At 43.6% G+C, this 27,059-nt stretch overlaps 1 protein-coding gene across 2 annotated transcripts in view; it reads right to left on the bottom strand.

Moving 5' to 3' along the window:
• The window catches only part of KDM7A (lysine demethylase 7A), a 131,204-nt gene extending 105,640 nt beyond the window's left edge, over positions 1 to 25,564 (bottom strand). For both annotated transcript variants that reach the window (XM_089680726.1, XM_089680727.1), the window contains exon 1: positions 25,436 to 25,564. In XM_089680726.1, the coding sequence (XP_089536852.1) occupies positions 25,436 to 25,536 (101 nt within the window). In that variant the 5' untranslated portion in view covers positions 25,537 to 25,564. The remainder of the gene's footprint in view (positions 1 to 25,435) is intronic.
• Between the last annotated feature and the right edge of the window lie 1,495 nt (positions 25,565 to 27,059).

Raw genomic sequence — 27,059 nt, 5'->3', positions numbered from 1 at the left:
CACCAGTTTGACACCTGTGGCCTAGATCATATCAACGCTTATTTCATGCAGAGCAAAGAGACCAAGTCAAAGGATGATCCCATCCGATCCCATACGCACAACTGCCACATTCCCCTGCCACTCCGTTCCTCCACCAAAGCCAGGAGTCCAAACACTGTGTAAGCTCCATGTCATACTGGGAGAAGGTCATATGTTCCCTCATACCTGGAAGTACAGTATCTCCCAAGCATCATGATGGAGTAGCAAAGTTACTACTGGGTGAAGAGAAACTCATTTATTTTAAAGAGAACCTGTCATTTTGCCCTGAACATGCAAAGTGACTCATTTTAATGAACTGCAATAAAAGGGTGCATTTATTTGCTTGGGGTTCTGCTCCAGCATTTCATTACAGGTCTTGTCTAGATTGAAAGGAATCTGTGGTTTACATGCAATTATTTTCAAAGTGAACTTGTGCTTTGCTTATTCAAGAAGAACAGAGAAATGGGGAAAGGGGAATGTATGTTGTCAGCCACATTTAAAAAAAATTACATGGGGAAGTGAAGTAGGGACTAGAGGAGCAGAGTCAGCACAGAGAGCTAGTCTTCATGCACACTTGAAGTTTTTACAGCGGATGTTTTTGGCTTTTGATGTTTTTTTTTCTACAGCCAGTAAACTCCCCAGCATGTTATCCTAGGTGTCCATGCACACAGACTGCAATCAATGTTTTTTTGGCAAGGAAGTTTATCAGCTGGGGAAAAAAAAAAAACAAAAACACAGGACTAAGGCTGGCCATACATTATACAATTATCTGCAGATTTTTGGTTTAGATTTACCAAAAACCATATAATAGGAGGACAAACCTAAACAACACTTTCAGTTGTATCCAATTAGGCAGGCCCTTGCACTACACAGTTGAAGGTAAATCTAAAAGGAAATTGGGCAGAAAATCTGCAGATAATTGTATAATGTATGGCCAGCCTAGTGGGTTTACAGAATTCTTTAGCTGTAAAATGCTCCAACACTGAAAAACACGGCAAAACACAGTAAACCGTAGCAAAACGCCGCAAACCAGTGTTTTTGAACTTTTTTTTTTCACCCCTAAAAACTGCAAATGTTGAAAAATGCCACTAAATGCTAATGCATCCTAAAAAAAAAAAAAAAATGCATGGAGCCTAATTAGGACACTCCCAGGAGAGGAAAGGACTATGAAGTGCAAGAAGGATCTACTAGAGGAAAGGACGCCTCCTGACGAAGTCAAATTCCCAACAAGTTCAAAGACACATTACATGGAAATAAAACATTGTTTATGGACAGGAAAAATTCTGCAAGTAAACATTAAGCCAGGATTCACACTGATGCAGTGCGGAATTTGCAGCGTTTTCTGTGCGAATTCCGCACTGCATCACAAATCGCACCCCATTCATACGAACAGCTGAGGGTGTGTAAATTAACAACACCCCGAAATCAGTCCACAAAATGTGGTGCAATGTGCAGAATGCAACTGATTTTAGTGCGGACAAAAACAAATAACTTGACAACTTGCTGATTCTACCAGAAATCTTATGAGCCGATAACTGTCTGTGCTGCACTTGTACACTGTTTCCAGATATCTCTATGGTCTACAAAACACACCTCTGCTCCCATGTTATGTGTTAGGTTAATGACACTGCTGCTGTACAGATACAGTACAGTGAGCGAGTGGTGTCATCCAAGGACAGGAAGTGTGTCACTGCCAGGATCACCAGGTGAAAATAGAGGGAACATAAAACCTCATAGCAGAAAAACGAATGCTGTCACTACCAGTTCTTGGATTTAGATACACTTTAAAAATGTTACGAAACACAGGACCCTGCATTCACTATATCCGGTCTCCCACATTACACAGAACATGGAATTGCAATGATTTTAATAACTATAAACTGTTAAACACCTTTTCCCATCAGCAGTATATAGCAGTCTTGTGACTTACATCAGTGTCCAGCAGAGCACTGGTTAAAGCTTATAGGAGTTTGCATTCGTCCAGGATTGTCCTATGAGACTGCAGGACCCGAGCCTCTGTCTGGACAGTGCCGGTTGGCCCTGTGCTGATCACATGCACTGTCCCAAGAGAAAAAAAAAAAAACCTCTAGCAAACTTGAGCATGTGCAGCTTGCCCCCAAGGTTGTGTTCTATCAGCAGAAGGATTGGGGACAGTATAAGGGGAGGATCAGAGAAGACAGGATTAAGCATGCTTTTTACACAGTGCAGAGGATTAACCCCTTATGTGCCACAGGGAGTATAACAAACATGCTTTACTGTATATACAGACTGACTTTACTACTGTGGGATAAGTAACACTTTAAAGAATCGTGTAGCGTGCTTCCACTGCAAACAATAGCAAAGACTAAAAAGAATAGGCACTTGTTTCAGTTACTCTTTAATATTTTTTAACACAGCAACTGACAGAATCAGCCCAGCTTCAGGTACCAGTGTGTATTTTCTATCCAGCAAAGTACATTTTCCCTTTAACAGCCCTTTGAATCCCTGCGTACAGCATGTTCTGGGCTCTTGCAGCGCTCCGACAGGCCTGCACACTCGCCAAGCAGAGCGGATTAAGTTACCACTCGTTCACACCACCTGTTTGGCAGTGCGGAGATGGGGTTAAGAGCTGTAACGACCCAGTGAGGAAAGATCTGTTCATTACTGCCAAGGAAAATTACACATTAACCAAGGTACTTGAGAAGGCTCTGCGGGAGGACTGCGGCCTTATCTGCTCCCTCCAAAGCATGCTGGGACTTGTGGCATTTAAAAATGAAAGTTTCACCTGTCTCCAATGTACAGAACTCACACATAACATTTTCCTTACTTAACTAATACGGTAGTTGAACTCCAGGCAAATAAATTCACAGCTGAAATACACATTCTAAATGTTCTATTCGCCCAAGCATATGCAGTTCTGTGCAGTCAATCCTGTGATCCAGGCAGCACAGGTAGGTCCTCATCTGCAAGAAGAGCACAGATTGGTCATGACTAGGAACTGCATAGCAGCACTGGCATAACTGCCAGTTAGTCATGGATTTTGGTCCCCATCCCACAGAACCCAGGACACACCAGGGTGCCAGGCACTAGAACACCCATAGCCTTCCAGCACCAAGATAGTGGTAGACTGATATCCACCCGAAAGTACAACTAGAATTCCAACCTAACAACGTCACCCTGCAGAGAATAAGAAACATGGAAGCAAGTGTTTAGGCAGGAAAACAATGCAGGGGGAACTGCTACTGATCACTAAGGCTGGGAGAGAAGGGGGGTACATTTTGCTGCCAATGTCCACTAATGGAGGGGGTTAAAATCCAAAGCCAGTGATCACCAATAGCAGAATTGTAAAACAGTAATGCCACTGACACCGATGCTGTGGATTTTTATTGCATAAAAGGACAAGATTAGTCCCACTAATGTGGACACCAATGATGGGGTTTTAACTGTGGCCAGTAACACCAATAATGGATGTTATGGTTACTGCTCGCTGACACCAATGCTGGGGGTCATTACTACTCCCCGCTGACACCAATGCCGGGGGGACGGGGGGTTTTGGTGTTTCATGATTGCTCCCCATGACACCAATACCGGGGGGGGGGGGGGGCATGATTACTCCCTGCTGACACCAATGCCCCGGGGGGGTGGTTATCACTCCCTGCTGACAATGCCGGGGGGGGGGGGGGGTTCATGATTGCTCCCCATTACACCAATACTGGGGGTCATTATTACTCCCTGCTGACACCAATGCCGAGGGTCATTATTACACCATGCTGACACCAATGCCCGGGCAAAGGGGGGGGGGGGGGTTTGGTGTTTCACGATTGCTCCCCATGACACCAATACCAGGGGGGGCATGATTACTTTCTGCTGACACCAATGCCCCGGAGGGGTGGGGGTGGTTATAATCACTCACCGCTGACAATGGTGGGGGGTTTCATGATTGCTCCCCATGACACCAATACCGGGGGTTATTATTACTCCCTGCTGACACCAATGCCAGGGGTCATTATTACTCCACGCTGACACCAATGCTGGGGTTAACATTATTACTCCTTGTTGACGGGGGTCATTATTACTCCTCACTGACACCAATGCCAGGAGTCATTACTACTCCCCACTGACACCAATGCTGGGGGCATTACTTAAGGTCACTGACACCAATAATGGAAATTACTGTTACTCCCACTGACACCAATGCTGGAGATAACTAGTACTCATACTGACACATGGATGCTTATTTAACAATCAGGTTCTCTTCACACCCAGGCCCTATTCTGACTAAAACTTAGCAAAGCAAAGTGATAAAGCTGCAAAGCTACAAGCCATAGACTGTAAAGCAACACCTGTGTGATTGACCACCCCCCCAAGAGTGGTGCTGGGGAAGGGTGGGTGACAAAATAAAAAAGCCCTGTCTACACACATCCTCATCCTACACACATCTGATGAATGGGCAATAAAGAAGTAGCAGTATTGATGAGGTCATCCCACTGCTCACTCTTATCTGCATGTTCACGGTAAGCACCAACACAGCCTGTCGGGACAGAAAGTAGTTGAGAATTTCACAAACTAGAAACAGACCCATTTTGTAGAAAGAAAAGAAGGGTTAATCAAGGTTTTCTTCTCGTTTTGACAGATCAAAATGTCCCTGAACTATTTTCCATGATGCAACACAATGCATATTTGTCAACCAGACCCACTGAAAACAATGACATGCCAAGAACAATGTATTTTGGAGGCGTTCTAGCATGAGAGTTATGAGGTATGAACAGGGCCTAAAGTGGACGTAGAGAAACTTTTTTTTTTTTGGCACGGGGAAAGGTTAAGGTCTGTTTTATATAGAAAGATTTATGTTTTTTTATTATTATTTTCTTGGATATAGGCTTGAACGATGTGCGCAGTCATCCATATGTACTGAAAAAAGCCCTTTCTTGAAAACGCACAAACCAAAACATTCAGAGGACACAAAATCAAACCGATAAGTCCGATACCATCCAGCCAATGACACAGAAGTCTCCATGTTCTTCGGATGCCGGAGGTGCTGCTAACAAGCAGAGGTGTGAAGTTTTTTCCCAGCACAGCAGTCCTCCCTGGTCCCAGGCTATTAATAGCGGATTTAAGGTCTATCCTTCAAGCAAACAAATCTCTGTCACCATTCGTCTTCCCAGCTTTTTGTCTGATGGACGGCTCAGGATTCAATCTGAAAAATTAATTATCCCATCAACTCCTGCGAGGTAGTGTACAGACAATGCCTGGAAGAGCAGACATTAGGCAAAGCATTGTGCACCTGGGAGTTTCGCCAAATAAAAAAAAAAAAAAGAAAAAATACATTGACCAACACTTGGCAGCCAGAAGGAGACATAAGACTGTTACCAACCGAAGGATAAACTCTTGCTGATGATCCGCAAAAGTACACGCAGCTTTGCCTCCCCGGAGCACGCATCACCGACAGGTAATAGTTTACCACAAGGGACCCCGACATGGAGTGTGCTCTAATTGCCTCTCAGAGCGGCAGTTGATGATCTAGCCAGGCAGAAAATGCCAGAGTTAGAAATAAAGGCATATTAGGCCTTTTTCAAAGAGTTGATAAATGCACCCATATTCCATAAAGTGGAACTTTACTCAGAAAATGAAGTCCTGCTAGGTCACTTTGGGCTGGCCCCTTTTGCAGGTATACAGTGGGTATAGAAAATAATCACACGCCTTTAAAATAAATCACATTTTTTTTTGCATCCTTAAATGAGGACCAACAGTTTTTGTTTTATCCAGCTGTATTTACTTATATTTATAATAACCTATAACATCCAAGTGAAAGATAGGACACCAACATGTCAGAAAAAATAAAAATGGCACCAGAATTAAAGCGAAACAATCCAAATGAAAAATTGAAGTGCAGACTTTCAGCTTTAATTCAAGGTGTTGAACATAAATATCAAGTACAAATTTTAGGAACTGCAACCATTTTCATACAGTCCCTCCATTTTCAGGGGCTCAAATGTAATTGGACAAATGAATATCATATATAATATTAAAATGTTAATTTACAATATAGTGTTGAGAATCCTTTACTGGCAATGACTGCCTGAAGTCTGGAACCCATAAACATTACCAAAGATTGGGTTTCCTCCTTTCTGATGCTTTGCCAGGCTCTAACTGCAGCTGTCTTCAGTTCTTTGTTTGTGGGTCTTTCTGTCTTTAGTTTTGCCTTCAGCAAGTGAAATGCATGCTCAATTGGGTTGAGATCAGGTGAATGACTCGGCCATTGCAGAATATTCCACTTCTTTTCCTTCAAAAGCTCCTGCTTTGCTTTTGCAGTGTGTTTTGGATCATTGTCCATCTGTACTGTGAAGCGCCATCCAATCCTGCGATCATCCACCACTGTTGTCTTCCATTGACGACCATGCCTTTTTATGTTGCCGATCTCACAAGTGCATTCTTCTTTCCTCATTATGTAACAAACTGTTGATTTGGCCACTCCTAATGTTGTTGCTATCTCTCTGATGGATTTGTTTTATTTTTTAAGCCTTACAATGGCCTGTTTCACTTGCATAGACAGCTCTTTTGAACTCATGATGTAGGTTCACAGCAATATATGCCAAATGCAAATACCACACTTAGAATCAACTCCAGACCTTTTACCTGCTTAATTGATAGAAAAAAAAAAAATAATAATAATAATGGATTAGCCCACACCTGGCCCTGAAACAGCTTTTGATTCAATTGTCCAATTATTTTTGGTCCCTTAAAAATGGGGGGATGGCTACTCTTAAGAACTGTAATTCCTAAACCCTTCCTCCAATTTGGATGCACATACCCTCAAATTAAAGCTGAGAGTGCACTTTCAGCCCATATCCATTATAGAACTATAGTTTGAAAATGTTTTGGTAAATACCTGGGAAAAAAAAAATTGTGCCTGTGTCCAAATATATATTGACCTAACTGTATCTGGTACAACACAGACCCTCCATGGATCAGGACATCGCTCCAAACTGGAAGAAAGAGCCATGAGGAAACTGGTCAGAAAGGCTTCCAAGAGGCCTACAGCAACTCTGAAGCAGTTGCAGGAATTTATGACAAAGAGTAGTCATTGTTTACATGTGACAATATCACAAATTCTACACAAATGTGGCTTGTATGGGAGGGTTGTAAGAAAAAAAAAAAAAAAACACTCCTCAAGAAAGGCCGCATGCAGTCATGACTGAGCTTTGCCAAAATGTACCTCAAAGATTCTGAGGCCACAGGAAAAAAAGGTAGGTGTTCTGGTCAGATGAGACTAAAATTGAATTATTTGGCCTCAACACCAAAAGATATGTCTGGCAGGAATCCAACACAGCTCATCATCCAAATAACACCATTCCTATAGTAAAGCATAGAGGTGGTAATAACATGTTATGGGGGGTTCTCTGCATCAGGGACAGCAGCACTTGTCAGGATAGAAGGAAAAGAGGATGGGGCAAAGTAGCATCAAATTCTTGAGGAAAATCTGCTGCCCTCTGCCAGAAGGTTGTCAACAAGAAGAAAGTTTACCTTCCAACATGGCAATGACCCAAAGCACACAGTGAAAATAACCACACAGTGGTTGAAGGAGAGTCAGATCCCAGAGTTCAGTCCCATTGAAAATCTGTGGAATGTCTTGAAGATTGCAGTCCACAAATGGTCACCATCAAATTTAATCGAATTTGAGCAGTTCTGTAGAGAGGAGTAGGGCAAATATTGCAAAGTCTAGATGTGCAAAGTTAGTAGAAACATATCCCAACAGACTAAAGGCTGGAATTAAAGCAAAAAGGTGGTTCAACAAAATACTGACACTACGGGGCAATCCCTTTTCCAACTCAGTGATTCTGTTTTTGAAATTTTTTTTTCTGACATGTTGGTGTTATATCTTTCACTTGGATGTTATAAGTTGCATTGAGTGAATGTAGCTGGATAAAACAAAAACAGTGTGTCTTAATTTCAGGCTGCAAAGCAACAACATGTGATTATTTTAAAAGGGGCGATTCTTTGCCATACCCACTATATAGCCTAGCCCCTGAATGGGGGGGGTTGTGGTTTGGAGTATGGAGGAACAGTGACCATATTTCAGGTTGTACATACCCTCAAACACGCAATGATGTACACTTCTTCCCCAAAAATGTAATTTCCTGCTTGTGTGGTTCCCATATGTCTGCACTAAAATACAAGTTAGATTTAGACATCCTAGCAATAGAAATTTCAATTTTTGGCGAGATACTCCCAAAAGGGTTAATCACTTCTAAATCACTACACTTCTTTCTTCATTCGAGTATTGCTAGTGCATCAGCTGATTATTAATGGAAAATGGAATAATGGAAAAGTCACTCCCATTCAGATTCACTTTGCACATTGACATAACCAAACAGCTTTTCCTTCAGAGCAGAATAAGGTGGGGGGGGGGGGGGGGTGAACTAAAATCCTTGCAATGTACATTGATCACCCAATAGGACTGGAAAAAACAAACAATGAAATAGAAGTGGCTTAGTTGAAAGCTTTTGGGTCAATTTTATTATAGGTACTTATATAGTGCAGTCAATTTACGCAGAGCTTTACATATATATTGTTAATTCACATCAGTCCCTAACCCTCAAGGGGCGTACAATCTAAGGTCCCTAACTCACATTCATACACACATACTAGGGCCAATTTAGACAGGATCCAATTACCGGTAACCTACCAGCACTGTCTTTGGAGTGTGGGAGGAAACCCACACAGGCACAGGGAGAACATGCAAACTCCAGGCAGATGGTGCCATGGTTGGGATTTGAACCAATGACCCTAGTACTGCCAGGCGGAAGTGCTAACCATCTAGCCACTGTGCTTCCTTAATCTCACTTGGTTCACCATTGCTAGCGCCATAACAGCACTGTCACATCTCCTGTGTGGGAGGAGAGAAGTAAAGAAGCCCTCTGCTATGCACACTTTGCATCTCAAGTAACCACCTAACAACACCAGTGCCATCCAAAAAAAAAAAACAACCCCTCAGTTTATGGCATCTCTTTGTCTCCAACAGTCATAAATCCAGGGACTGGGAAGTGCTACATTAAAGTAAATGTATCCCTCATGTTTTATTGCTGCCAGTGTCCTAGGCTGGGGAGATTCAACCTATTTGTTCTGGTGATCATTGTCACGGAGACAAAGTGATAGAAAAGCCAAGGATTTAATTGTCAACAGAGGTGAGGGGAAATCTTCCAATGGGGACACCTGTTCTGGTGACAACTGTCTTAAGAGGAGATTTCCCTCACTCTAGAGATTTCATCTCACTTCCTGTTGTGTTTCCAGGATATTACATGAAGGGAAATTTCTCCAACTGGACAAAAAACACAAGCGGACAGGTGTTCTACCCTTTAACAGCTGCCTCGTCTGTACTATAATTTCTTAGCCTGATTTCGCTTCTCACTATCTACATCAGAAGAAAGTCAAATTAGTGCCATTTCATTTCCTGGCTGGAAGACATCCAGCATCATCTTGCTCTTCCCTACTCCGACTGGCTCCTTTCATTTACTGCATTTCAGTTTTTTTCAAATGCAGAAGCTCAGCATTACATGTGGTCATTATCTAGTGCGGTCTGCATATAATTGAAAGATAAGTTCACCTTTTAACAAAAAATAATAAATGTACATTTTCTACAGGTAAAAAAAATGTGCATTATTTGTTTGTGGAGCCTCCAAAGCACTGCACCAGCGATCAGCAGATCGCTGCTACCATGCAGGTCTCCCCCTGCCCTGTCAGTAGATCTACTTGCTTGTACATCCCGTACGAGACAGAAAGGCTCAAGGAACTACCTGCTATGAAGCGCCGTGGCAGTTCACTGAAAACTACTACTGACAGCTGCAAAGGCTGCCGGGACTTGTAGGTTTTCCCATTCACAGAATACGGTTTTTTTTTTTAATTTGACAGCTATTAAAGGGGGGAGAGAAGATCCAACACTAGCTGTCACAGCCGGGACTCAGGGAGGAGCGGGGGCCGGTCTGATCTTAACATGTTACACCCTGAATATGGGTGTAACGTGTAACAAAAAGGTGAACTTATCCTTTAAAGTCTCCCATGAGTCAGCCCACTGCTTGCATCAGGGCTGAGGCAGGCTGCTGTGCTATTTTCAGGAAGCTAGCCTCCCCCTAGCCATGATCTACCTGCGTTACATACAGAAGCAGAGACCCAGTGATGACATCACTGGGTCTAAATTTAGGTATGAACTGAAAATAGAAAGGTATAATTTAAAAAAGGTTATTAGCATGTTGATGAGGGGGGGAAAGGAAGCAGTGAATGCAACATATAAGGAGAATAAACTTCAGCTTTAATTGGAATGGGAATGATCTTTGTTTATGCCAAACATCCTGTTTTCAGCTCCCTAGTGGATGCTTGTACTGTGCAACTGTGGTTATGAAGACAAGACATGCAGCACAGAAACGGTGGTGGGGGGGGGGGGGGGGGTTGTAATAGGAAATAGGCACTTTTTTTTAACTAAGTATATTTTACGGCCAAACCTTCTTTATCATTAAATTCAACCTATTTAAAAAAAAAAACAAAAAACTTTTGGCTATAGTAAGAATGCTTTAATACTGGTCAGGTCTATTGCTCACTGGAGAGAATTTTCTTCACCTCCTGTTCCAAGAAGCAGAAAGCAAACGTCTTAAAATAAAGGAAATCCCCTCTAAAGCTGGCCATAAAATTAGCAGATTCTCAAATATTCCTACAAAATTTTGAAGGCGGCTTTGAAGTGGAATACTGGGGTTATGGCTGCAGCAGTATGACATAAATCCTGTATTAAAATTTTGTGCAGCCGATGCTCTTTTCTGATAAAAAAAAAAAAAGTGATCTGAGCGGCTGATCACTGCTTTCCAGTGGTCCTCGGGCTTACCTGGCTCATCAGGAAGCCCAGAAACCGATCCAGCGGTTGAGGCGGCTGGCCATAGAGGTCAATAGAGGAACGATGGCCTCTGTTCATTTCTTTGACTTAGGAGGCTGGGAAGGAAGTCATGATGTCACTTCCGGTTCATGGCCAATGTAAACAACGCATTAAATCGATTTTTGTTTTCAATCTAATGCTTTCCATTGTAGAGGAGAGATGGAGGACATTTCTTGTGATAAAAAATAGAAAAAAATGTTTAAAATGGGACAGTGTAAAAAGAAAAACGAAAAAAAAAAAAAAAAGATATATATATATATATATATATATATATATATATATATATATATATATATATATATATATATATACACATATACATACATACACACACACACACACACACGTACAGTGAGGTCCACATATATATATATACATATATATATATATATATATATATATATATATATATATATATACACATATATATATATATATATATATATATATTTATTTATATATTTGGACACAGGCACAATTTTAGTTTTTTTCAGGTATTTACCAAATATATTCAAGATATTAGTTATATAATGGATATGGGCTGAAAGTGCACACACTCAGGTTTAATTTGAGGGTATGTACATCCAAATTGGAGGAAGGGTTTAGGAATTACAGCTCTTAAGAGTAGCCATCCCTCCTTTTTCAAGGGACCAAAAGTAATTGGACAATTGAATCAAAAGGTGTTTCATGGCCAGGAGTGGGCTACTCCATTCTTTCTTCATCAATTAAGCAGGTAAAATTTCTGGAGTTGATTCTAAGTGTGGTATTTGCATTTGGAATCTATTGCTGTGAACCTACATCATGCGTTCAAAGGAGCTGTCCATGCAAGTGAAACAGGCCATTTGTAAGACTTCAACAGCGAAAAAAATTCATCAGAGAGATAGCAGCAACATTAGGAGTGGCCAAATCAACAGTTTGGTACATTCTGAAGAAAGAAGAACATAAAAAGGCATGGACATGCACGGAAGACAACAGTGGTGATCGCAGGATCCTCTCTATAGTAAAGAAAAACCCATTCACAACATCCAGACAAGTGAAGGACACTCTCCAGGAGGTGGGTGTATCATTGTCAGTCTACAATCAAGAGAAGACTTCACGAGAGCAAATACAGAGGGTTCACCACAAGGGGCAAACCATTCATAAGCCTGAAGAATAGAAAAGTCAGATTAGACTTTGCCAAAAAAAAAAAAAAAAGTCTAAAAAAAGCCAGACCAGTTCTGGAAAAGTATTCTTTGGATGGATTAAACTAAGATTAATCTGTACCAGAATGACAGGAAGAAGAAAGTGTGGAGAAGGCTTGGATCCAAAGCACACAACATCATGTGTAAAACATGGTGGAGGCAGTGTGATGGCATGGGCATGCATGCCTTCCAATGGCACTGGGTCATTGATGCTTATTGATGATGTGACAGAAGACACCGGAATAATTCTGCAGTGTTTAGAGATATACTGTCAGCCCAGATTCAGCCAAATGCAGCAAAGTTGATTGGACGGTGCTTCACAATACAGATGGACAATGATCCAAAACACACTGCAAAAGCAACCCAGGAGATTTTTTAAGGAAAAGAAGTGGAATATTCTGCAATGGCCGAGTCAATCACCCGATCTCAACCCATTTGAGCATGCATTTCACTTTCTGAAGGCAAAACTAAAGACAGAAAGACCCACAAAGAACAACTGAAGACAGCTGCAGTTAGAGCCTGGCAAAACATCAGAGAGGAAACCCAGTCTTTGGTAATGTCCATGGGTTCCAGACTTCAGGCAGTCATTGCCAGTAAAGGATTCTCAACAAAATATTAAAAATGGACATTTTATTATATTCAATTGTCCAATTACTTTATGTCCCTTGAAAAAGTGGGGATGGCTACTCTTAAGAGCTACAATTACCGTATTTTCCGGCGTATAAGACGACTTTTCAACCCCTGAAAATCTTCTGAAAAGTCGGGGGTCGTCTTATACGCCGGTGCGAGCTGGTGTCAGGGTGGCACTTTTTCGAGGGGCGGCGCGGCGCCGCCCCCCCCTCCTCCTCCTCCAATGGACACGAAGTACAGGGGTGGGCAGAGGGGCTGCTGTACCTTACCTGGCTCCGGTCCCACGACGATCTGGTCCAGGAAGCGCGGCTGCTCCTTTCAGTTCGGCCGCTCGATGGTCACGCTTCCGCTCGGCTCCTCCTCCTCACCGGTGATTGGGCGCCAGCACTGGAAAGGCACACAGGCGACCAATCACCGGCGAGGAGGCGGAGCCGAGCGGCCCCACGAAAATCGAGCGGCCGAACTGGAAGAAGGAGCAGCCGCTCCTCTCCCCCACTGACACTAACAATGGGGCACTATTCCTCCTCCACACTGACACCAACGATGAGGCACTGTTCCTCCCCCACTGACACCAACGATGAGGCACTGTTCCTCCCCCACTGACACCAACGATGAGGCACTGTTCCTCCTCCCCACTGACACCAACGATGAGGCACTGTTCCTCCTCCCCACTGACACCAACGATGAGGCACTGTTCCTCCTCCCCACTGACACCAACGATGAGGCACTGTTCCTCCTCCCCACTGACACCAACGATGAGGCACTGTTCCTCCTCCCCACTGACACCAACGATGAGGCACTGTTCCTCCTCCCCACTGACACCAACGATGAGGCACTGTTCCTCCTCCCCACTGACACCAACGATGAGGCACTGTTCCTCCTCCCCACTGACACCAACGATGGGGCACTGTTCCTCCTCCCCACTGACACCAACGATGGGGCACTGTTCCTCCTCCCCACTGACACCAACGATGGGGCACTGTTCCTCCTCCTCACTGACACCAACGATGGGGCACTGTTCCTCCTCCCCACTGACACCAACGATGGGGCACTGTTCCTCCTCCACACTGACACCAACGATGGGGCACTGTTCCTCCTCCACACTGACACCAACGATGGGGCACTATTCCTCCTCCACACTGACACCAACGATGGGGCACTATTCCTCCTCCACACTGACACCAACGATGGGGCACTATTCTCCCCACTGACACCAACGATGGGGCACTATTCTCCCCACTGACACCAACGATGGGGCACTATTCTCCCCACTGACACCAACGATGGGGCACTATTCTCCCCACTGACACCAACGATGGGGCACTATTCTCCCCACTGACACCAACGATGGGGCACTATTCTCCCCACTGACACCAACGATGGGGCACTATTCTCCCCACTGACACCAACGATGGGGCACTATTCTCCCCACTGACACCAACGATGGGGCACTATTCTCCCCACTGACACCAACGATGGGGCACTATTCTCCCCACTGACACCAACGATGGGGCACTATTCTCCCCACTGACACCAACGATGGGGCACTATTCTCCCCACTGACACCAACGATGGGGCACTATTCTCCCCACTGACACCAACGATGGGGCACTATTCTCCCCACTGACACCAACGATGGGGCACTATTCTCCCCACTGACACCAACGATGGGGCGCAATTCCTCCCACTGACACCAATGATGGGTCGCAATTCCTCCCACTGACACCAATGATGGGGCGCAATTCCTCCCACTGATACCAATGATGGGGCGCTATTCCTGCCACTGATACCAATGATGGGGCGCTATTCCTCCCACTGACACCAATGATGGGACGCTATTCCTCCCACTGACACCAATGATGGGACACTATTCCTCCCACTGACACTAATGATTGGACACTATTCCTCCCACTGACACCAATGATGGGGCACGATTCTTCCCACTGACACCAATGATGGGGCACTATTCCTCCCACTGACTAATGATGGGGCACTATTCCTCACACACTGACACTAATGATGGGGCACCATCATTGGTGTCAGTGGGAGGAATAGTGTCCCATCATTGGTATCAGTGGGAGGAATAGTGCCCCATCTTTGGTGTCAGTGGATGAAATAGTGCCCCATCATTGGTGTCAGTGGGAGGAGTAGTACCTCATCATTGGTGTCAGTGGGAGGAATAGCACCCCATCATTTTAATACCATACTGAAATAGCATACCATATTGAAATCAAATCTGATGTTTTTTCATTTTTATTTGGTATGCGTTGGAAGAGGGGTAGTCTTATACGGCGAGTATAGCTCAAACCCTATATTTTAACAGGAAAAGTAGGGGGTCGTCTTATACGCCGGAAAATACGGTAATAAACCCCTCCTCCAATTTGGATGTACATACCCTCAAATTAAACCTGAGAGTGTGCACTTTCAGCCCATATCCATTATATAACTATAGCTTCTATATGTTTATACCTGAAACCTGTTTACACCTGAAAAAAACTAAAATTGTGCCTGTGTCCAAATATATAGTTTTTTTTTTTTTTTTTTTAAAAGAGCCTCCATCTCCCCATGCTCACACACAGTGGTGAATACACAGATAAGTCATGCCCACATATGTAAAATGTGTTTGCACAACGTGAGGTATCGCCACGAACGTTATAACAAGAGGAATAATTCTAGCACTAGACCTCTTCTCTAATGCTAAACTGGTAACCTGTAAACATTTGTAAAGTGTTGTCTATTGAGGTTTTTAAGTACCATACTTCGGTGCCATTCCACGAGTGTGTGCAATTTTAAAGTGACTTGTTAGGTATCTATTTAGTCCGCATAACAAATTTCATATTTTACAAAAAAAGGTTTTGTATTGTGTTTTTTTTAACCGTTTCAATACCGTGCAATTTTACACCTTCCTGCCCAGGCCATTTTTCAGGTTTCAGCGCTCTCACACTTTGAATGACAATTGCGCGGTCATACAACACTGTACCCAAACTAAAATTTTATCATTTTCTTCACACAACTAGAGCTTTCTTTTGGTGGTATTTAATCACCGCTGGGGTTTTTATTTTTTGCTAAATTAACAAAAAAAAGACCAAAAATGTTGAAAAAAAAACCACATTTTTCTTTGTTTCTGTTATAAAAGTTTACAAATAAATAATTGTTCTTCATAAATTTAGGCCGAGATGTATTCTGCTACATGTCTTTGGTGAAAATAACCCAAATTAGGATGTATTTTTTAGTTTGTAGGAAAGTTATAGAGTTCACAAACTATGGTATAGATCTGAATATTGATCAATCCTGAAGTACTGACGGCCAATCTAATTTCTTGAGGTCCAAGAATGTCAGAACAGTACAGATATCCCCCAAATGACCCCTTTTTGCAGAGTAGACAGTCCGACGTACTTCATAAAGAGGCATGGCGAGTTTTTTGAAGTTGTATTTTTTTGTCATAATTTTTTTTACATACTGTCACCAGTGCAGTACAGCGTCATCATATAACTGGCATGGCGGTTAACAGGGACACTGACTGGTGACAGTATGAAAAAAATATATATATTTTTTTATTATATTTAATTTTTTATTACATTTTTTTTATTTTTCATATTTTACTATGACCAAAGTAGTACAATGTTACCATAGTAACATTGTACTACTTTGGGGAAGTGATCAGTATTTTTTTATTTTATTTTTTTTTTTTTTTTACACAATTTGCTTATAGCAAAGAATTACTTTGCTATAAACAAGCATTTACCTGAATGAAATCGATTCATTCAGCTTTTTTTTTTTTTTTTTTGTGCTTAGCTGTGATTTGGTCATAGCTAATCACATGACATGTGCATGTGATTAGCTGTGACCATTCACAGCTAGGCACTAGTATACAATGGATGGCATCATGAATGAAGCCATCCATTGTATACAACTGTCATGTGACCTGCTGTGATTGGTCACAGCAGGTCACTTGGTACCAGCAACGGGAGCCGGTACTCGGATCTGTCATCGGCCGTGTCCGAGGTGCACGGCCGGTGACAGATCGCACTGCTGCGCCGCTCTGCATTAGCGCAAACTGCGCATGTGCGGGAGCACGCCAAATGGCATGCACCCGGAGTGCAGAGACATTTGAAGCCGCCAAACGGCCATTGGCAGGGCGGCTAATGGTTAACCACCTCCTGTCAGGACGGATGGTGGTAGTGCAGGGTAGGGTGGCCATTTATAAACGGCCTCCCCACACCCTGCTTGAGCGAGCACCCTAGGAGCACGTAGCATTGCGATCCGGTGCCCGCTGTGTCCGGACACAGTGGAACACCGATCGGACGGGACCTCTGTGCAAGGTCCCGATCATGTGATCACTGATTGGCCAATCAGTGATCACATGCAGAGTAGTAATCAAGATGTCACTTGTGACATCATTGCTTACTACTTGTGAAATCTGTGAATGATCACAGAGGTCACATGGTGCAAGGCTATTCACAACAGCCTTGTACCATGTGACAAGCTGTGACCATTAACAGCTCACTCAGTAGATTTCAATGGCTGCAAGAATGCAGCTAGAGAGAAGGAGAAATTATTGCTTTTACGTCCTTTATGGGTGTAAAAAGCAATCAGTGCAAAAAAAAAATCTTCATTACCCCCCACAAGTAGTACAGTGTCGCCATAGTGACACTGTACTGCTAGGGTGACAGTATGTAAAAAAAATATAAAAAAAAAGTAAAAAAACTACACAAAAAAATGTTTAAAAATTATAATTTTTGGTTATAAACTAATTTAGGTAATTTTTATTTTTACTAAAAATATAACAGAAAAAATTTTGGCCAAGATTTATGATGAAATACTATTTGCAAAATTTTATAAGAAAAACACCTTTTTTAAAAATGTTTGTACTTTTTAATTTACATAGCAAAAAAAATAAAAATCAGTGCTGAATAAATACCACCAAAATACAGCTTTATCTGTCTAAAAAAAAATGCTAAAAAAATTCATACGGGTACAGTGTTGCATGACCATGCAATTGTCAAAGTGTGATAGCACTGAAAGCTGAAAATTGGCCTGGACAGGAAGGGGGTAAAAGTGTCTGGACTGGAAGTCGGTAATTAATTAAAATGTATTTTTCCAAATAAATTGCATTTGAAAAACCACTGCGCAAATACCTTGCGACATAAGAAAAATTTGCAGTGACGGCTATTTTATTCTCAAGGGACTCTGCTAGAAAATTATGTGGAAGCTCCAAACCTATAATTTATTTAGCAAAGTTTACTTGTAAACAAAAACTGACAAAATAGGCCTGGTACTTAAGTAGTTAAAGCATACATACATTGAAGCATGCTGAAATAACAGTAAACAGATAAAACACCAGCAAAGTGTAAGAATTAGTTGAAGAGTAAGGCAAAAAAGTTTTACACATCTCTGAAATAGATTTCCCATGTTGTGTGTGACAACACAGTCCTGGATTCCTAAGCACATGGTGTCAGTCCTGCCTACAATATTTCTAATGCATTAAAAAGAGCATAGACTTCTCATCTCCTTGCCCTATGCATCTTCATAGCCCCTCCTCCTCACCACTGTAGCCCCTCCTTGTTCACAGGAACTGACCACCACACAAGATTTCAGGCAGAATTAACAGTTAATTTTTGCACTTACTGAACAAATAACAAACAAAAACTGCCAATAGTATATATAACAGACCAACAGGGAGCAAATATGCAAAGTTTATTGTTAGGGCTTACATACACTTTAAAGCGGAACTACACAGCAAATGACCACCACCAACCAAAAACGCTATTTATTCAGGTTTGATATTCAAAGCAAACTTGCACATCCATGTCTCCATGCTTAATTTTGCTGACAAATCACTCTGAAAAACATCCTCCATTTCTAGCTGTGGCCATCTTGACTAAGGGTAAATGATTTTTGTAGAATTTACTTCCTGCAATCCATCTTCCCTTAGCTCAGGCATGCAGGCAGGAGGGTGTGCTTGGCTGAGAAAATAACTCCTCCCCTCTTGAAGACTCCTGGGATGTATGACATGTTGGCCTAGGCCTGCATACCAGGAAGTAATGGAAGAAATGTAAAAAAAAAAAACCACTTTCCTATCTTGTGTCCTTTATTTTTCCTTCCCCTAGGCTCATTAACCATCAAGGCCATTTTGCAGCTCAAGTATATCACCAATCAATGGTAATCAGATGATCGCTTTTGGCTTTAAAAACAATAAAAATTGGTAACGAGATGTTTTTGGGATGAAAAAAAAACAAAACAAAAAAAAACAAAAAAAAAAAAAAACGGTAAACTGCAGGAGAAAAAAAAAAAGTTGGAGTCTCAGCAGGTGGAACGGAACATTATGTAAAAGCGCATTTCCTATAAGATGTAATTTTGCAAGCTTGCTAAATATTTACACAGCAATTGATTCCAAGTGCCGTTTACAGAGACAATCAATGCGCGCGCGCACACACACAGCAACCGCTGCACATGAGGGGCTTTGATTAGCAGTCTAAACGGTTATTTGAATGCATAGCAATGCAATACTGGCTATATGGGGGGGGGGTATTCACAAGAGCTGGGACAGCACGGTAGCTAAACATTTAGTTCTGGGTCTACATGTCAAGAAACAACTGCTCTGCTCAGAGCCTGTATGTGTTACCCGAAAATTCTGGTTTGTCGAAGCCTAATCTCTGAGCATTCTTAATCTCTTGCCGACTGTTTACCCAATGCATCCGGCAGCAGGAAAAGTACATTCATTTATGTCCATGGTGGCCTAAAGTTCTGAGCGGAGAGCATGCACATTGCATGCTCCCAACAAACTGACCGCGCTGTCTCAGACATCTCTCAGTCCTGACTCCTGATCATGTGACCGCTGTCACAGCCAATCACAGCAGCCATGTGACAGAAATGCTACACCATCACCTGGCATTAAAACTATCCCCAGCAGATAAAGGATAACCTGCTCATATTTCCAGGGTATTATTTAAGAGAGAAAATTACTTTAACCCCTTGCCTACAGGGCACTTATACCCCCTTCCTGTCCAGGCCAATTTCCAGCTTTCAGCGCTGTCACACTTTGAATGACAATTGCGCAGTCATGCAACACTGTACCCATATGAAATTTTTATCATTTTTTTTGTGACAGATAATGCATTATTTTGGTGGTATTTAATCACCTCTTGGTTTTTTATTTTTTCTTAAACCAAAAACCACTGAATTTTGAAAACACAAACATTTTTTCTTATTTTTTGTTATAAAATTTTGTAAATAAGTGATTCTTCTCCTTCACGGATGTGCACTAATGAGGCTGCAGTGATGGGCACTGATAGGCTGCACTGATAAGGAGGCACTGGTAGGTGGCACTGATGGGCATTGACAGGCATCACTGATAGGCGGCACTGACGGGCACGGATAGGCGGCACTGAAAAGCAGCTCAGATGGGCACTGATATGTGGCATTGATATGTGGCACTGTTCAGCACTGACAGCTGGTACTGATGGACACTGACAAGTGGCACTTCTGGGGCCACACTGATCATCAGTGCCCTGATGATCAGTGTACATGTCCCCTCCGCGGAATGCCGATTGCCGGCTCTCCTCTCGAGCTGTCAGAACTGGCAAGTACTGCTGAGGAGCGACACTCCAGGGGGTGTCAGTTTTCCGACAGGCTTTGGGGGATGGTCCCTCATCAATAGAATCACCAGTGTTGGGATAAAATGACACTACCATATATACAGTCATTTTTGGCCCTTCGCTCTTTTGGCTGAACACCTTAACCTCCTCGTGTGATAAGAACCTTCAAGCTCCACAATCAGCCATTATCAGACTCTCTCTTATTTCCTGTTGTGAGACATGAAGTATGAAGAAACCTGCATAACAGAGGCACAGACAGCAACCAAAAAATATGCCAAAGAGGTTCTCTCTCCTCACCACTCAAAAAAATAAATAAATCTGGCTTTAGATATACAGTACATTAAGAAACTTGAAACTATACTTTTGATATTCAGTCCACTTTAAACCTGTGCTGAGAAAAATAGGTAAGCTGCCATTATTGATTGGGCCAAATCAATTCAATGTGACAGCACTGACGAAACAGAATCGATCTGCTCCATCCTGGAAGTGCTGCTGACAGACTGGTATCCCTGCAGCTAAGTACAGGGGGCACAGTAGGTGGGGAGGTTGTCCAGTGTAAAGGTGAACCCCCTTAAAACTAAAGCCACCAATTTAAAGCCATGATTTCCAAACTGCAGGCCCTTGGCTTGCTTTTATCTGGACCTTGGGGCATTATTACCACCACTGTAAGGCAACAGTGGGAAATTATTCCTCCCGCCGACCCCGCCAAATGGGACGACGCCATTCCTCCCGCCGACCCCGCCAAATGGGACGACGCCATTCCTCCCGCCGACCCCGCCAAATGGGACGACGCCATTCCTCCCGCCGACCCCGCCAAATGGGACGACGCCATTCCTCCCGCCGACACCGCCAAATGGGACGACGCCATTCCTCCCGCCGACACCGCCAAATGGGACGACGCCATTCCTCCCGCCGACACCACTGAAGAGACACTATTCCTCCCACTTACATCAATGACTGGGCACCATTCCTCCCATTGATACCAACAATGGGGCGCTATTGTTAACCAGAATACCAATGATGGGGCAGGGTATACTCCCACTGATGGCAGGACATTTGTTTCTCCCATTGGCCACAGTCTGGCCCCACTAAAGTTTGAAGGACAGTAATCTGGCTCCTTGTTTAAAAAGATTGGAGACCCCTGATTTTCCAAAACAGTTATATTCAAGGAATTCTGTGAGTGATAACTGTCACAGTTCCTTGTGCTTGCAACTGAACTGTCAAGCCATCAAATGGCTGGTGTCAGAGCTGATGACATGTGCAGCACTATGTCAAATGCAGATCAAACAAATGCTAAGATGGCAGCTTCCTTGGCTGTAAAGGATAGAAGAGTTTAGTTCCACTTTAAAATTACATCTTTCGACAACATATTTTGGACTCATGCAAACACACACATTAGGAGAGTACAACAAATATCTGTCTCTCTTCCATTCAAGGGAAGCCCAGGTTCTGCATAGAGCTGCCCACAGAAATAAAATGGCTGTACATGGTATTATGATGGTACTCATGTACACCAAAATATAGTGTACGGACGCATGCTTTATGCATTTGAGGAACACATCCGTATGCTACATGCAGGATTACGCGAGAAGCAACCATTTTTATGTGGTGCTCCTCTGATGCACCCGTATAATAAGGCCTTTTCTAGTTTTGGATAGAGTAAGAGTGTCCTGTTTTGGTCGCTGTCTGTGACCACACTGGCCAGACTCATTCACTCAATTTGTCTTGATCACCATTGTCCTTGGGGCAAAAATGAGGGGAAATCCAAAAACTGACAGTTGCCCCAGGAACAAGAGGTGAGAGAAATGTTTCAATGGGGACACTTGTGTTGGTGAAAAGTAAGAGAAATTCTCCTCACTGTGGAGAGAGATTTCCTTCTTTTTTCTGATGTGCCTCTGGAACAGGAAACATAGGGAAATCTCCCCAATGTGTACAGATGGGCAAAAAAAACAAAAACACAAGATCAAACCTTCTAATCCCTTTTATATGCTATTCAAAACAAACAAACAAGAAAATGATTTGACTAGAGATAAACTAAAAGGCAAACATCCCACCCAAAACAAAAAAGCTATTAGAAAATACAGATGTACAGATAAAAGCTATTTACAATCAAAAAGGAGGAAAAACCAAAACAGTAAATGTTTTTGTAAAACACATAAAAGGGCCATAAAAAAGGAAAAAGAAAAAAAAAAAAAAAAAAAAGAAGAAATTCACAAAATACAGACAGATTTGAAATCAAATGGGAAAAATATCAAACTAAAAGATTTTTTTGTTATACTGACAGATTAAGCCAAGCAACACAAACAACCAGAGCAAAACAGCACAAAAAAAAACCTATAAAATACATATGTGCAGATTTGCCATCAAAGGGAAGATAATCAAGGCTTTTTTTTTTTAACAACAATTAGCAGATAAAACTAAACAACCCCAGCAAAACAAATACAAAATAAAAATAAAAACCAAAAACACAAAAGTATAAACAAAATCAGAAATGACAGATGTACAAAAAGATTTGTGATCAAAGGGGAGGAAAATCAACAGTGAATTGTTCCTTTTATGATAATAGCACTTACAGCTAAACAATCAGAGCAAAACAAAAACCAAAACAAAGCCCCAAACACAAATAAAACAAAAATATATACACAGAGAAAGATTTTCCATCAAATGGGAAGAAAAGCAATGGTAAATTTCCTCTATTATTCGAGCAGAGGAGTAACAACAGACAGGCAGAGCAGGACACAGATTGAGGTCACCGAACAAAACAAAAGTGTTTTCCTGAATCCAGAGCCCAGAACAAGAGTTGTCACCTCGGGTTGTAGTTGCGGCGTGTAGCCAGAGGGGCGGCAGAGAGCGCAGCGTGCCGTTGAATGGGAGGATTTAAATGTCCTCGGAGCCATGCTGTCAATCAGCCCCCTCCCCTCCGTACAATCACATCCCCCTCCTTCTCCTCCCCCGGCGTCTGAGCACATCACCCAGCCTGATGACTGGAAACAAAGCTGGAGCCCGGAGCCCAGCAAAACACCCCACACATCACACAATGAGACTGCCCGACCAACGGGGGCACCGGGCAAACAGTGCGACCCCCCCAATACAGGGGCAGAGAAGAGCCCACCGGGGAGAGGGAGATCGCCGACCCCTACTATGACTTCCTTTGTTTAAATGTCCACCAACACAACACCCCCTATACATCCACTGACCGAGGAAAGTTTCACCAAGTGTAGGTGACACCGCCTGGGCATCACACACACAGAGGGGTCACCTCTTTGTAGCCAGATAGAGGAGGCCGGCGGTGTCACCGGCACACAATGAGGTGATCAGGGGAGATCCATTGTCCTGAAAATCCGATCGGGCAGCAGATGTGATCTCTGTGTAGGGAACGAACAATGAGTCCCAGTGACAGCCGGCACATGCCGATCCCAAGGAGGAATCCCCGCACACCATGCTGGATCCACACACTGGGCACATGTGTTTTGGTGGGGGGGGGGATGTCAAAAGTTTTGGGAGTTCCAACAACATGAGTGGGATCACCCTTCCACTGAGGTGGGGGGTCAGCCGCACTGCTCTCATGACTCACTTTTTTTTTTGGGGGGGGGGGTCCATTCTAACCATAATGACTACCTGCCAATACTTAATTTCTGGGGGAAGGGAACATTTGATCTCCACTTGGGGGTCCATGGTGACTACCTATCATACTTTTGTTGGGGTGTCCAAAGTTGGAGATGTGTTGGGGTCACCACTTTTTGGAAGTCAAACACTTCAGGGGATCCAGGGGTGTCAATAGTTTGTACAGGATCGATAGTTTGATATTTTGAGCAATGTCACACTTAAAGCCCAACACAGGGGGTGTCAGTTTGGGGGCGTGTTGAGCATGTTGGGGTGTCCCGGACTGAGAGGTCAATTATCTTGGGGGAAATTAGACTGGCTACACTTTGAGATTGGAATTGAGAGAGTTAACAGCTAACACAGGTGTGTTACTAATTTGGGGGGGGGGGGACGGTGATTTGAGCAGTTTGGGTAGGGGGTTGTGACAGTTTTCTGGGGTATCCCTGATGGAGATGTCAATTATCTGGGGGGGGGGGGGTATAAACTCCAGCATGTCCAGGGGATGGAATTGGGCAAGTTAACACCTAACATAGGTGTGTTACTAATTTGGGGGGTATTTTGGCCATTGTAGGTTAAAGGGCTGTGACCCAATAGTTTGGGGTGCCCCTGGCTGTGAGGTCAATTATCAAGGGGGGGTAATTAGACCCCTGCATCACCACACTTTTTGGGATTGGGAAAGTTAAGACTTAACAAAGGTGGGTCATTAGTTTTTTTTATTGGGGTGGTTAAATTTGGGGGGCCACAACCTTCGCATGACAGCACTTTTTACAGATAGGAAAGTACCCAACAGGTCAACGTTTAGAGGGGCTATGACCCCAATTGGTAACAAAAAATTGGGGTGTCTCTGACCTTATTGGGGTGTGCCTGCCCAAAGGTCAACTATGGGGGTGGGGGCAGCTGTGACCCCCAACATGACCACACTTTTGGGGTAGGTTGGCATCATGCAGGTCAACACTTTCAGGGATCACAACCTACCTGGGCTCTTTTGGGGGACCTCTGAGGTCAAATACTTAGGTCAACAGAGCAGCACTTTTTGGGGTCCCTGCTACCACGGGGTCTAGTATGGTGGGACAGGTGAGGGGTCACTTTGGGGGCAGTATTATAGGTGACAACTTCACTTTGGGGGGGCAGGTGACCCCAAAATGTACAGACCACGTGACTGTCTGGGTCACCCCCTCTTGCCTGGCACCTGCTCCCCTCACCCAAGTATCTGTCATCACATGGCTAGTTTGGGGTGGAGGGGTGACATGTGTGCCCCCCGGCATTTAAAGGGCCCCGGGTGAGTTCCAAAGCTCCAATCAGCAGCCGGAGCCCGGAGAGGGATGTCTGTAAGAGTGCAGCAAGTGAAGGCGGACAGTCCCTTGAAGTGTGTCTGGGGCCCGGACTTCACTCCATTGCCCCAGACCACCTTATTGTTATGATCCTCCCTGTCCCAGCAGTCTCCGGGCAGCTCACCACCCCCTCCGTCCCCATCCCACGGCCCACCGACCGACCCAGCCCCCGCTCACCTGCTGTGGAACCAGTCCTTGCAGATGTCGCACTCGATCATGAACCGGCTCACATCGTACGGCTGCCGGCAGACACAGTAGACGGGAGCCGCTCCGGCCATCTTTAAAATCCACTCTCCAGCCCAGACATCACACACACAGCACGGAGCGGGGGAGGGAGGCAATGCGCATGCGCCAGATACTCGCTCGCTTTCCCCTCCCACCTCGTCCCCCCGTGCACATATACACACACACTCACTCTGCCCTAGCTCCAGCTTTCAGATTGGACGCTCACTCGTCCCGTGGGCGTGGCCGACCGGCGAGCCTGCTAGCGATAGCTGAAAGGGGAGATCGCCTCGGAGTTTTTTTTTTCCGAAGAGTTCCGGAAATAGCCGAGCCCTTGACATCTTCACTTAAAGGGTACGCAGCAGTAATTATGAATGAACGTGTGGTATAATCTGATCTCTCTGCAGACAGCGCGCAGAGAGAGGAGGAAGTGTGACCCTGTCATCAGCTATTCATCACAACTACTATAACACAGACACAGGCCCGGATTGAAGAGGGCATGTCTGCAAGAGTACCTGGCAAGAAGCAAAAGGAAAAAAAATCAGCCTCCCATTATTTATTTCAGGTACTTATATAGCACTGTCAATTTATGCAGCACTTTACATATATATTGTACATTCACATCAGTCCCTAACCCTCAAGGAGCGTACAATCTAAGGTCCCTAACTTACATTCATACATACACATACTAGGGACAATTTACACAGGAGCCAATTAACCTACCAGCATGTCCTTGGAGTGTGGGAGGAAACCGAGGTACCCAGAGGAAACCCACACAGGCACAGGGAGAACATGCAAACTCCAGGCAGGTAGTGCCATGGTTGGGATTTGAGCCAAGGACCCTAGTGCTGCCAGGCTAAAGTGCTAACCATTTAGCCACTGTGCTGCCTGTAAACTTTTCATTCAAACTTTAAATTATTGCAATTGTTATGTTGGAAATCCAGTTTAGGGCTGCATGCACAATTATGCATTCCGGAAACAAGTGGAGAAAAGCGCATTTCTGTCCACATTCCTAGAAATGTGCGCAAAATGAGCCAAAACGTGCTTTGCGCTTGTGGTTCTATTACTTCCTAATGGCACTCCAAACACAGATAGCAGTCATGCAAAAAATGTCACTGCCAAAAAAAGGCGCAGGAACTACTGTGGCACATTTGTCACATGTAGGGCAACCCATTCAAGTGAACTGGCTGCCCTATGCTGTCGTGCAGAAATGTGTTTCATTGGCAGGTGTAAATAAAGCTTAAAAATAGCGGTAAAAAACACCTGTGGGTTTAACCACTTGCCTTCCAGAGGATTTAACTCCCTTCCTGACCAGGCCATTTGTTGCAATACAGCGCTGCGTTACTTTAACTGATAAATTGCGCGGTCATGCAACGCTGTATGTATGGTAAATCACACGTACAGTTGTGGCCAAAATTATTCAACCCCCAATGCTGTAAAGGGGTTTAGGGACTATAGTGTACATTTGGAATTGTATTCAGAATCAAATCCTACAAGGACGTTGTAACTACCCAAATGCAACTAAAATGACATCAATTGTTTATGTAATACAGTAGTAAATGGTTCTTATGTGGTTTCT

Source organism: Staurois parvus, unplaced genomic scaffold (genome assembly GCF_062004578.1).
Source record: "Staurois parvus isolate SC_StPar_1 unplaced genomic scaffold, SC_StPar_1.0 ptg000249l, whole genome shotgun sequence".
In the NCBI taxonomy this organism is placed as follows: domain Eukaryota; kingdom Metazoa; phylum Chordata; class Amphibia; order Anura; family Ranidae; genus Staurois; species Staurois parvus.
Note: the sequence above shows the minus strand (reverse complement) of the source record. Positions and strands in the feature narration are given on the sequence as shown.